This window comes from Pan troglodytes, chromosome 7 (genome assembly GCF_028858775.2).
Source record: "Pan troglodytes isolate AG18354 chromosome 7, NHGRI_mPanTro3-v2.0_pri, whole genome shotgun sequence".
NCBI classification, from domain to species: Eukaryota; Metazoa; Chordata; class Mammalia; order Primates; family Hominidae; genus Pan; species Pan troglodytes.
Window position 1 is genome coordinate 70114869 of NC_072405.2, and position 14281 is coordinate 70129149.

The following is a 14281-nucleotide window of genomic DNA, read 5'->3' on the forward strand; positions in this document are numbered from 1 at the left end:
GTTATTGTTAATCCAGGCTAACTCCACTTTTCAAGGAGAAAATTGGAGTCTTAAATACTCCTCATTTTAAAGATAGATGAATATATCAATTCACTGAAAACACACACACACACACACACACACACACACACACACACACACACGCTGGAGCTCCATATGTGTGCCTGTACCTGGGTTAAGCTAAAAAAATATGAAGTTCAGTATGAGCCACTTCCTATTCCTGAAGAGCTGAGACAGCAGTTATTATTGTCTTGTCACTCTGGTGTATTACCATTTTTACCAGCTGGTGTGTTACCATTTTTACCATCATCCGTGTTGATATCATTTTGCCATGCAACGTCACCTCCATTTTATAGGAGCAAATGATGCTCAGGGACATAACTTTCTAATACACTGATAACACCTGCTAGATTTTTCAGTTATGCCTACACAGTAGGGTTACGGTCAGTAACACGTCATTCAACAGGAAAGACCAGAAAAATCAGAACACTATTCATAAATATTTATCCAAATACACACGTGGATATACACACACAGCAATATACCTGGACACATACAAATAAGGGCTCAGATGTAGTTTTCAAAAACAATGAATGGATTTCAAAAATCTAGGTTTTTTTGGGCCCCTCGTTTAAGCCTGGGAATCCCAGCTCTGGGAAGCGTCACCAGAAGACTCTTGTCAGTACCCACTTCCCATCAGGTTTGGGCTGCAGAGAACCACCTAGAAGTCAGAAGCTCACCTTGCTGCCACAGCGTGAACTGGCTCCAGTCCCCTCTTTCCCTCAGGTTTTCATCCTCAGGCAGGAAGAGACCTTTGGCTTTATCCATCACTGCAAGGCCTTCATCTCGGATTAACTTCCAGTTTCTTTCTAAAGACTAGAGGGAAGATTCTGGCTTTACTGGACTGAAAACGGGCCTGGTGGAGCACCTCATAATGATTCTTGTTTTTTTGAGGTTTGTATCAGAAAGGAACTAATTCTTTGCCTTATCTAGGTTGCTTATATTTCAATTTCCTCTGGGACTTCTTGTCACAGCTATAAAAACCCCAAACCTCATGATTTTTCCAAACCAGAAGTTTTTGTAACATAACAATTTCAATAACTCCTAGAAACTTCACAGAATAATCCTCTCCACAATTTGTTTTGCCTAAAGACTTTTTTTTTGAAACCACAACCTAAGAAGAGTACTGATCTTGTTGATCAGATTACATCAGTACACTGTAGTAAGTTCCATGTGACACTCCAGCCTCTAAACTGGAACAGAAATCACAGACATAATTTCACCTTTCAACAGAGTTCCTCACAAAGATGCCATTAAAGATGGTCAATATTAGTTAAACATTCAACATATCAGAAGAGTATCCATTGGAGGATTTTTGATATATAACATTAACAGCAAACCAAAACAAATAAATGCAGTAGTGTTTAGAATTCAGCCAAACAAAAATATTTCCTTGACTTCTCATTTGTGAGGGAGCCTTAGCCCCTGCCAGAAAGGGAGCTTATGACCAGTAGAGACTAGGAGTGGCATGGCAGGTGACGGTAGATCCTGTGGAAGATCCTCTGGGCAATCTGCACCATCACACTGGGTGTTGATTAGGAGTGGGAGGTGGGGGACGGTAGGGTGGGTAGGGGAGAAGGCAAAGGTGAGGATATGAGCAGCAAACTAATATGGATTTCCATCAGGAGACAAGCATAAAAAGAGCTTTCCTACTTCAGGACAGAGACAAAGCTGTACAGATATACCAGAATTTTGAAATGTTAATAATTTCAATCATTTCTATGTTCTATGAGAAATGGATGAAATAGTTGAGTATATGGATTCATGGACAGGGAGGAACATGTTAGCTGATTTCAACAAGAATCAGGGGCAGATCTATTTTCAGTGACTATTTCAGTGACTCAGGGACTAGAACTAATAGGTTACAAACCAAAAAACAGATTTTGATGGAAAAATGGAAAACCAGTAGAATATTCTGAAGATTGATTGAGTTTCTTTGGAAATCATGGTTCTCTATCTTTTGAATTGGTCAAGCAAAATGATCAATTATTGGTTAGAGCAAAGCATGAGATAATGTGTAGACTGTCTTTTTACCAAGTCCTGCTTTATAAACTCATGATTCCACATAAGAAGGTGATATGGAATCAGGATGGCTGCAGAGCCAGAAGGCTGTGATATAGACAGAGATTTGTGTGGAAACATGGTGCCAGCCCCAGCCAAACAAGGGAATACTTTCTATATCACGTGAAAACACTAGCTATTAAAATATTCTAGGGCAAGAAAGAGATTTTGGTTGATTTTATAATTTTATGACATGTATGCATTAATTTGTGTTAATATTGTTAACAGAAGACCAATGAGACGTGGGGAGGCCAAAGGAGAACTTTATTTTTCAAAAGCAATCTGCAGATTAGGGAGATGCAGCTTTGGAAAGTGCACTCCCAGGAAGGGTGGCGGGGGGAAGGAGATGACAAAGGCCAAAACTGCAGGGCAGGGCAGGTGAGGAGTGTTGGGAGCAAGGAAGAATGTTGGCTGGATGGCCTTTCAGCCCCAGATCACCAGTCTCTGGTGGTTAATTGGCTGGTTCCAGGTGGTTGGTTGGCTTGTTGGTGCTAGGTGGTCTTGTTGGTGGTCAGATGGAGGAATTTCCAGTTGTAGTTGTTTTCAAAAACTGTTCTTTGACTTGGTTGCAGAAAAACAGATTCTGAAACACTTTCCAAGGACACAGAGAGCGTGACTGCCTCCTCACCTTGACATGGCCTCTTAGTTCTGCTTTTAACTTTTGAGCCAGAGGGAGTTCATCTTGTTTGCCAACTGGGGGCATAGTTTGACCACACCTACACCTGCTACTACCATTGCCCAGCTTGGCGTTGTCCTGGTCATTTATCCATGTTTAGGGCTCTGTTCCACCAACTGGGTTCCATATTACTTCATCCCAAGTGGGCAGTTCATGAAGAACAGGGCAAAGATCGCATTTCAATAAAGAGACATTCAAAAGCCCTTACTTTGTCAGATCCACAGATTGAGAGCATACAACCATTTTGTAAAAAAACCCAAGACCGTGGAAAAGAAAAAAATGCACCCTAGGATTTCGCTGTATGTTCACATCTTCCCAAATGCACCTCAATTGCCAACACTCACTCTGGATATTGTCACTTGTTCAAGTTGCTACATAAATCTGTTACATTCTTGTTAAATTGTCACACAGACAAGGGAAGAATTGCTCCTCTAACACATAAAATTACTTTTCAAATGAGGTTATTGGTGCCTTATAAGGACAACCTATTCCTTTATTCCCTCCTGGTATTTTAGAAGATTCTTTTATTTCTTTAAAGCTGATTTAGGGGCATGGTTGGAAACAGCTGATCTTTTGTTACTAAAATAGGGCACAAAGCCCTAGGGAAAAATGTTAAAGTGATTGCATCACTCAATATAATTTAACATTTTTTACTTAAGAATAGACTATCTTTTATATATGAAACATTGCCCTTCCTGCCCCTTCACCCACAGCCTCCCCTGGGAAGTGTTGCCAAGGTACTTTTCGTGAATAGCAATAATTTTTTAAGAAATGTTTTGGCTTTTCCTTGTTATATGTGGCACACATGTGCTGGATGACAGACTCGTGCTCAAAAGAGGCAAACTGGTGCAGAAGGGTCTCTCTGAACACATGCCCTAATATGCCACCAGCCATTCTCAGTCCTAACTAGTACTACTAACTCAGTCCTATCTAGTCCATTTTGATTATAAAACAGTCACTTATTTTCTCTTTTGAGTTCAATACTTTCTTACAGAATTTTACATTGGGAAGGAACCATACTGTTAATCTAGCTGAAATTTCTTCAGTTTAGGGATGATGAAATGACTCCTTGTGTGGTTAATGAGCCTAAATCCCACAGTCTGGTGGTCAGCACAGGTGGTGCCAAAACCCCTCTGTACTATCTCCTCCTCAATTAGAGAAGGTCACATTTAGGCACAGGGATTTCAGGCTGCAGTGGACTCAAGGGGCCCTGCTCCCCTCGAGCAAAAGAGCAATTGCGAGGTACCCCAGCCTCCTGGTCTCAGAGATTTACTGGCTACCTGTGACTGTGGGTACTGGTCAGGAGCACTTGCAAGGTGCTTAGAGAGCAACATGCTCCCTGGTGAGCACCCTGCAGAGGGCATGCCACCAAGACAGTTCAACATCTTTGGCAAATGGGGAAAACTGAGGGAACCAAAAAATCCCACCAGTTAAACCTGATGACATGTGTTTGAAGGCGTTTTCCAACTTTGGAAAGACAAACCAGGGGCCTTTAGGGGCACTGGGGGGAAATCTGGGATGGGACCTAAGAATGCTGTTTTTAAGCACAAACAAAGGAATCACGTAATATAATATTCACATGGTTAGGGGAAATTAAAGATCAAACCTAATTACACTCGGCATGTGTATGTCTATTCAGGACAAAAACAAAATACCATAAACTGGGTAGATTATAAATAACAGATATTTATTTCCCACAGTTCTGGAGTATGAGAAGTTCAAACTCAAGATGTAGGCAGATTCAATTCTGGTGAGGGCCACTTTCTGGTTCATAGATGGTACCTTCTAGCTGCCTCAACAAATGGTGGATGGGACAACCAAACTCTCTGGGGACTCTTTTATAAGGGCACTAATCTCATTCATGAAGGCTTTGCCCTTAAGGCATAATCATCACCCAAAGCCCCACCTCTTAATACTATCACCTTGGGAGTCAAATTTCAATAGATGAATTTGGGGGAGACACAAACATTCAGACCATATCAGTGTATGTGTGTGCAGAAGAGAGGGAGAGGGAGAGAGAATATGAATTTTCTCTACACTAATACCACCCACTTGTCTTCAATGGCAAATAATCCAGTTTTTAGGAAATTCCAACAGAAAACCTGAAGGCTCACAAACAGCAGGCAATGCCCACATTTTTAAAAGCCTCTTCTGAAATATTACTGCCTTGACTCTAAACTCATCTGTTTCATAAAACTGAAAGAGAAACTAATTGCATCAGTATTCAGTTGGTTGCCCGAAAGACACCAGTTTCTAATTCCCATTTCTTCTTGTGGCAAAAGAGACTTTAGAAAGCACGGTTTGATTCTTTCTACGGCGGCATATGGCTTCATAAAGCCATCTCAGCATGTGCCTCACGAGTTACACCTTAGCTATATTTTTCACTCTAGGCATCTATAAATGGCCTTCCCAGTTCTGACCTCATGAATCCCACATCCTGCCCCAGCTCTCCTGAATCCCAGACCTGCATCCAGTTAGGAGCAGTTTCCTCATCTCCCCAGACAGCCTGCTCATGCCACCTGGATGCTGTACTTTTCTCTGTAACATCAAATTAAGTCCTATTTTTAAAATCTTCTCTTAAAATTGACTTCCTGCAGAAAGTCTTTCTCTTGAGAAGCAAACTAAAGCCTAACTCATTTTTATTTAACTATTTTTCTTACTAATGCTTTTGTTCAATTAAAAAATACACATTTTTTAAAGTCAAATATTATTACAGGTCTTATAATGAGAATTGCAGTCTCTTCTCCAACTCTTCCCCAATCCTCAGTATAACTCCCGGCTAATTATTTAAAATATTTCTTCTGTTGTTAACCTGCTTATATCTAAATAGCATGTTATATTGCTATTCTTGATTTATTAATTTGAGGCATTATCACTCATCTATTATAGAAGGTTAACAATTAAACAATTTAATGTCTTCCTTCTCCATCCTTGTAATACAGTTAATTGCACAAATCTTTCATATCAGTGCAAATTCACATTCAGGTTTTATAATATTATGACAATCAGGTATCATTCATACTTGAGTTGTAATGATTACACTTCATGTCACATGCAGCATTTTTTTTCTGTCCCCTTTTCATTGGCTTTATTTTGTAATGCACTTCATACTATTTCTTCACTAACTCTGAAAGAGTGCTATTAAATCCCTTGATGCTTTTATTCTACCTTTTGCCAAAAACATTATAAATTGATTACTTTCTTGCTTTTTCTCTTTTTCTGAAGATAACCCTCCCACAGCCATTTGCCTTGCTCTGATCTGGATCAGTTACTGTCTGAATTTGCTAGACGATGATGGCCATGGAACTCCCCTTGGCCTCTGCCTGGTACTGGGCTCTGTAATTACTGGATTCTAGTTGTTTCTGAGGAAGGACACACCACAGGTAAAATTGAATTCTGAAATGGTCTCAAGCTCTTATACCTGATTGAAGGTTTGAGTATGTATGGTTAGATATTTAGGTTGTAAATTTATTTAGTTAGTAAATAATTTTGTTTTATAATTTTTTTCTTGTTATCTAGTGTGATACTATTTTTATTTTAAAAATATATAGTTGACAGAGATTGAATATATTCAAAGTGAACAAGGCAAAGGGCAATATATATCAATGAGTTGATATACATCTTATAACTGAAAGTTTGTACTCTTCAACCAACATGTCCCCATTTCTCCCACTCCCCACTCCCAGGCAACCACTGCTCTATTCTCTGCTTCTATGAGTTTGACTTTTTTAGATGCCACATATAAGTGATATCATACAGTGTTTGTCTTTCTATATCTGGCTTACTTCACTTAGCATAATGTCCTCCAGATTCATTCATGTTGTTGCACGTGGCAGGATATCCTTCTTTTTAAAGGCTGAATAATATCCCATTGTGTTTATATACTGAAGTTTTTCTTCATTTGCCTGTTGATAGACATTCAGGTTGTTTCCATATCTTGACTATAGTAAATAATGCTGTAATAAACACGGGGGTGCAGATACCTCTTTGAGTTACTGACTTCGTTTCCATTAGATATATAATTAGAGTAGGACTGTTGAATTGTATAATAATTCTATTTTTAATTTTTTGAGGAACCTCCACATGGTTTTCCATTATGGCACCAATTTACATTTCCACCAACAGTGTACATGTGTTCCCTTTTCTTTGCATCCTCATCAACACTTGTTACCTCATTTTTTTCATAATAGCCATCCTAACAGGTATGAGGTGATATCTCACTGTCCTTTTGATTCGCATTTCTCTGATGAATAGTGATGTTGAGCACGTTTTCATATACCTGTTGGCCATTTGTAGGTCTTTGAAAAAATGTCTACTTAGGCCCTTTGCCAGTTTTTAAATTGGGTTATTCAGTTTTTTTGCCATTGAGTTGCATTAGTTCCTTATATATTTTGGTTATTAACCCCTTATCAGATATATGGCTTGCAAATACTTTCTCCTGTTCCATAGATTGCTTTTCATTTTATTGTTTCTTTTGCTGTGCAGAAACTTTTTAGTTTGCTGTAGTCCCACTTGTTCATTTTTGCTTTTGTTGTCTGTGCTTTCCATGTCATATCCACAAAATTATTGCCAAGAGGAATGTCTTTTTATAATTTTGAAAGGATTAGTCCATTACATTATAACTTTTAGTGTTGCTGTTGGAAACCTGATGACTTTTAGATTCTCCCTCTTCCTATCCTTCCTTCTCTAGAAGCTTTATAAGAGTCAGGATAGTATAGTGTTTAGGGGTATAAAATTTGGAGCCAGACTGCATGTTTGGAGATCTGACTCTGCCACTTATTTGCTGTGTGATTTGGGGCAAATTACTTATCTCTGTGCCTTAGTTTATAAAGCTTCTCTCAAGAGGCCCTTTGAGAATTAAATGTGTGAAAAGTGCTTGCACTATATGCAAGTATAGCTATGATGATGATGAGGATTTTAAGACCTTCTCTTTCTTTCCTGTTTCTTGAAATTTCATGGCAATATGCCTTAATGTAAAGGCAGGGTACTCAGTGGCACCCTTCAACCTGAAAACTCACATTTTTTCTATTCTGAACTATCTTCTAATATTATTCATTTCTTCATTTCTTCTTCTTTTTTTTTTTTTTTTTTTTTGCCTATTCTCCCTGGAACTCTTTTTATCTGAATGTCAGCTATGTTAAATTGAGCCTCTAATCATCCTATGTTTTCTATCTTCCATCTTTGCCTTTTTGTTTTTCCTTCTGGGAGATTTCCTTAACTTAGCTTCTAATACTGCTTTAAATTATTATTTCTGCAAATCACACTTTTTAATTTCTGAGAGCCCTTTCTGGGTCTTCAATTGTTCCTTTTTACAGTATCCCATACTTGTTTTACAGATACACATCTTCTCTTATTGCTCTGAGTATATTAGAGGTATTATTTTGTTTTTCTTTTGTTCCCTACATTTTCTCGATTTCCCACAAGCTACATCATTCTTTTTGTTTTGTTCATCTTTCATGTTAAAAATCTCCTTAATGTTTCATGATCCTTGGCTGTCAGTCCTATAAAATTGAGACTACAATTGGACATCTTGTGAAAGGGCAGAGCCTGTGTCTGACAGGCCTCCATGTTGGGTGCATTGTCAAGCCAGTTTGTTTGTTTTTAAATTGAGGACCCTAAAATGTCAGCGTAGATAAGTCTATTCTCTGAGGCCATGCAGTTTCTTGAATTGCTGTAGTACCAGGTGCCTTGAATTTCTTCTTTGGAAGCTTCTCTGTAATTACTACAGTTTCTGCTGTCTTAGATCTGCCAAATCATCTACTTCTGTTTTCCACTTTCAAAATTACATGCTGACACTGTTCATCTGCTATTGTCTCCCTTTAAAAAATACCATTTGTGCCATTTTATTCTTGTATTGTCATTTAAGTGAGGTTTCAGGTGGGGGGTGCTATTAAATGCATGTGCTCACTTTGTTTAATCCTTCTTGACTCTTTATTTTATTTTTTTGAGACAGAGTTTTGCTCCTGTTGCCCAGGCTAGAGTACAATGGCACGATCTCGGCTCACCACAACCTCTGCCTCCCGGGATCAAGCAATTCTCCTGCCTCAGCCTCCTGTGTAGCTGGGATTACAGGCATGCACCACCATGCCCAGCTAATTTTGTATTTTTAATAGAGATGGGGTTTCTCCATGTTGGTCAGGCTGGTCTTGAATGCCCTACCTCAGGTGATCCGCCCGCCTTGGCCTCCCAAAGTGCTGGGATTACAGGCGTGAGCCACCATGCCCAGCCCACTCATATTTTCTATATATCTCTAATAATTGAATTTTCTTTTTTTACTTTTACCTCCTTTTCTCCTAGACTAGTCAAATCTTGTAATATGTAATCCAACCATCTAGTGATGCTTAGAAAGAAAATCCTATTAGCCAGCAAAACCCCTTATTAGTCTTTCAAATTCATTTTTAAGAGATCATCAAACTCAAAGTAATGATATTCCACACGCTAGAGATATGCAGTAGAAAGTAAAAAAAAAAAGTATCAGCATATTTTACATTTTGAATCAAACTCTGCTAATCCATATATTGATTTCTTGTTGACCTGATTTCTTTTTGCCTCTTGGCCTATACACTTTCCTTGCATCACTTAGTTAGTATATCCTTAATCCCATGACACACTCAGATGATGATACAAGTGATACTTGAGGTTTGACCTAAACCATTTTAATTTTGTTCTAATCAATCATAATTGGTCTGAGCTTTAAATATTTTCTTGTCTGTGGGAAAATAGGACCATTCCGAGAAATGTTTTTGCTGAGGCAGTTAGTACACATTTCAGTAACGGGATTTACGAAGGAAAGTCACTAATGGTAATTCCAAGGGCGGCCATAACAAAGTATCACTGGGTGGTTTAAACCACAGAAATTTCTGTTCTCACAGTTCTGGAGGCTAGAAGTTCAAGATCAAGGTCAGCAAGTTTGGTTTCTTTCGAGGGCTCTCTCCTGGGCTTACAGAGGGCCAACTTCTCACTGTCTGCATGTGGAATTTCCTTGGCGGACATGCATCCTGGGTGTCTCTCTTTGTTTCCAAAGTTCCTCTTCTTATAAGGACACCAATCAAATTGGACTACGGTCCACCCTAATGGCCTCTTTTTAACTTCACTATCTCTTTAAAGACCCAAACACAGTCTCTTAATACAGTCACATTCTGAGGTTGTGGGGAGTAGAATTTCAGAGTAGGAATTGTGGGAAGCAACAGTTCAGCCCATAACACTTATATAGCTTCAAGTTTGAAAAAGCTCTAGCTACAAAAGCAAACAGCAGATGGAAGGGGATCAAGAATATATTCACATCAACATAGGAAAAGGTAAATTCGCAGGAGCAAAATAAAACACAGTTTTGAAGAAATGCAGGAAGAGCTGTTTTTAACATGTGAACAAAACAACTCTTAGGGTTCAGTGTAACATAAGCAAGATTAGGTTAGTAACTGTTTGTGACTAGCTGTTAAGAAAAAGAGGCATTGAGAAAACAGACATTGGAAATTGAGAAAAGTCCCAGAGTTTTATACATTCCTTGAAAGTTTCTGACTCTAAATTGAGAAAAGGGATGCTGTGAAAGGCTATTCTTGGCAAAGTCTGTGTATTAAATTGGAGTTAGAATGAATTGATAACAATGGTGCATTAGTATACTGTGTACTAAATTTTATCTAATTGGTTAAGAATATGCTTGTCATTAGTTATTATTTGAGGAATTATGTATCTTATTTTTAAGAGATAAAATCAGCTTGCTTAAATTTTAGTCAAAACATGCCTATACTCTAAACACGATAAGACGAGTAGCAGTGTAATCTGCCTTAGAAACAACATCCCAGGATGGCGGGGATCCCCCTGGGTGCTGAGATGAGGTTATTACATCAAACACCATGGGACTGTAATGCTATTGCAGCAAATTCTCTTTGCAATACTTCTAACAACACCGCTAAGGAAATTACTAGCATTAAAGTGTAATCTCTCTCACTGGTCCTAATACATTTTGATTAGATCTCCTTGTTTTTCAAACTGTGAATATACAGATAAAAGAAAACAGGTGACTTTTTTTTTTTTTTTTGAGACAAGAGTCTCACTCTGTCGCCCAGGCTGGAGTGTAGTGGCATGCTCTTGGCTCGCTGCAACCTCTGCCTCGCAGGTTCAAGCGATTCTCCTGCCTCAGCCTCCCAAGTAGCTGGGATTACAGGTGCGTGCCACCATGCCTGGCTAATTTTTTGTATTTTTAGTAGAGATGGGGTTAGCCAGGATGGTCTCGATCTCCTGACCTCATGATCTGCCCACCTCGGCCTCCCAAAGTGCTGTGATTACAGGTGTGAGCCACCGCACCCAGCCAACAGGTAACATTTCTTATTGTGGAAATAAAAGCCAATGAAGTGAGAAATGCAAAGCCTATTTATTCTAAGCTTGCTACAGCAAGGGAGTCAGCCACTGTCACTTGTGTTTTGGCAGACACTCTAAAGGCAGGCAGAGGAGTAGGAAAGCTTTATAATAGGAAGAGAAGGCTTCAGGCATGCTCTGAGTGGGGGCTGTTGGCCTAAGGAAGCTAGAAGTGGCTAACTAGAAGCAGGACATCCTATGTGATAGGAGGAGGGTGCACATTTGGCTCTCTCTGGTTGGTCTTACGTTGCAACTGTGGACAAAATTCAGGGAAGCCTTTAGTTATTAATCAAATCCTGGCTATTTGGGGCTATTCTGATTGTTACAGAATTGATTGTGTAGCTCCCTGGATTGTTACTAGATACAGAAGTCTGGCTTCCTGCAAGTCTGACTTATAGCATGCTGGTTTCCTGGGCTGTTTATCGTAGATAAGGGATTGGTTTCCTGGGCAGGTTACTGCAGGTTGTGGGTCAAAATTCTATTTTTACATATAGTCTGGCTACTGACTGTGAATTCAGCCTCTCATCATCCTTGCTGAAGGAAAAGGATAACATGAGGCACCTAGCTAGCACTGGGGTGACAGGAGAGTCTTGGAGAAATGACTTTTGCTCGTTCTAGTGAGTGAGAGAAAAAGGATTGCTTCACCTGAGAGGAAGGAGAAAAGATAATCCAGGTTGCCAGGACAAACAACCAGCCTGAGGGCTTCAAGGACTCAGATGGCAGAGGAGAACCATATTCCTCATATATTGGCTCAGACAGGCAGGGAAGCCAGTCCGCCCTATCAGTCAGAGAAGGTAAAGGGAAGATGGGGAGCTGACTTCATGTCCCACCTACCAGCTGGAAACAGTGCACTAAGGGACATCCTGAGTGATGCTAGAGTAGCAGCCCCACAGTCGCTAATCTCAGGCAGCTGAAACTTTATGTGTACATAAGCAACAAATTGCTTGACAAAGAGATAAACAAATTGCCTATAATGTGTATGTGCATATGCACATTTTTTCTAAGAGATAGGGTCTTGATCTGTTACCCAGGCTGGAGTGCAGTGGCACAATCATAACTCACTCCAGCTTCCAACCTCTGGGCTCAAGCGATCTTCCTGCCTCAGCATCCCAAATAGTTGGGACTACAGGTGCACACCACCATGCCTGGCTAATTTATTATTATTATTATTATTTTGTAGCAACAGGTCTTGCTATGTTGCTCAGGCTGGTTCTTACTTCTGGCCTCAAGTGATCCTCCTGCCTCAGCCTCCCAAAGGGCATATGCATATTTAAGACATCTATCTGTGTAGCATATTGAGACAAATCATGACCTACTGAATTAAACATTTTAGAACCCCAAATGGAGTACCAACCTAGAGGTATAGTTTGCAATTATTCTGAAATATCAAACGCTGTGCTGTGAGTTCCCAAAGAGGGTCAGAGAGAAAGCCAATTTGTAGGTCTTTTTTTTTCTCCCACATTGACAAATAATAAAAACTCACTGATTTTGCTTTCAGAAAAAAAAAGCCGCTTTGTATGAAATAACTCAAAGAATATAAAACACTGTGTTCCTTTGCTCTGCTGCCATAATTGGCATCATAGGCCACCCTATAGCCTCAGCCGTGTGGACTCTTATTAAGGGCTCACATCTAAATAGCACACAGGAACATCCATGATGGAAGGCTTCATTTTGTTTTGTGTTTTAAGCCTTACCAAAACGTCACGGGAGAAGAGGAGCTGAGGTAATTATTTTGAATTTAGAGATAAAAAAACAAAAAAACAACAAAAAAACAGGCTCAGATGGGTAAAAGGACTTGCCCAAAGTGTCAGAGCTGACAGCAAAACAAATCTGTTTCTAATTATGGAGCCCTTTTAAAAAGTTCACCTTTAAATCATGTAATTATCAAACTCCACACTCCAATTGTTGTTTTGTTGACATCTTCAGTGAAAGTGTCATCGAAACCCAAACAGTTTAAAGTTTGATTTAGAAAGATAAGACTAAGCTATTATGTTAATCTTAAGAAATTGCTTTCAGTACTTCTTGATACTATATTTACTTTTACATAAAAGTAAATTATATAAATTATTAATCCTCTTAATTTACAGCTTAATTCCACTATAAATCTGACATTTTTGCTTCTTTCTCAAATTATTTCATTTCAAAAGCAGTCCAGTGAAAACATTCAAATATTTAATTACAAAGAAAGAAATGCTGAACCACTAATTTAGTGCTGTGTAAGTCTTATTTTTGTCTAGGCGAAGTCATTCATACACAATGGATTTCTTAATTAATAAAAGCCACAGTGTGAAGGAAAGTGACAGAGTGCTATTCTAATCAATCATTCCAATGCACTATGTCACATCACTGGCAAAATATTACTGGGCACTCTTCCAACTGTAATAAAACTACAATATGAAGAAAGGCAAACTTATATATGATGCTATTTTGGATCACAAAACTTAGTTGTGATGCTGTTTGGATGTGTTTATATCCAAGCAGCTGCGCTGAAAAACTGGGAAAAGAATGCAGGAGTTTTCCTTTTTCTCAGTGATGAATGCAGAGTTAGACAGCAGGGGAAACAAATACAAAAAATATATTTTAGGCCAGGTGTGGTGGCTCATGCCTGTAATTCCAGCACTTTAGGAGGCCAAGGTAGACGGATCACCTGAGGTCAGGATTTTGAGACCAGCTTGGCTAACATGGTGAAACCCGTCTCTACTAAAAATACAAAAATTAGCCAGGCGTGGTGGCAGGCGCCTGTAATCCCAGCCACTTGGCAGGTAGAGGCATGAGAATCGCTTGAACCCGGAGGGTGGAGGTTGTAGTGAACCAAGATCATGCCACTGCACCCCAGACTGGGTGACAGAGTGAGACTCCATCTCAAAATATATATATATTTAAAATTATAGTTTTTGTTATCAGTGGTAGTTTTCTGTATGGGTCTGCAGCGACCTCAATTCTTTCCTCCCCAGAAGGAAGAATTCGACTGAGGGGCATAAAGCAGGAGAGACTGAGGCAAATTTTAGAGCAGGAGTGAAAGTTTGTTAAAAAGCTTTAGAGCAGTAAAGAAAGGAAGGAAGGAAAGCACACCTGGATGAGGTCCAAGCAGGCTGAGAGATCAAATGCCCTGCTTGACCTTTTGGCTTG

At 39.4% G+C, this 14281-nt stretch overlaps 1 protein-coding gene across 43 annotated transcripts in view; it reads right to left on the bottom strand.

Moving 5' to 3' along the window:
- Nucleotides 1–14281, bottom strand: part of ASPH (aspartate beta-hydroxylase) — a 213598-nt gene that overhangs the window by 23986 nt on the left and 175331 nt on the right. For all 43 annotated transcript variants that reach the window (XM_519784.8, XM_063817143.1, XM_063817142.1 and 40 more), the window contains one exon: nt 741–876. In XM_519784.8, the coding sequence (XP_519784.7) occupies nt 741–876 (136 nt within the window). The remainder of the gene's footprint in view (nt 1–740; nt 877–14281) is intronic.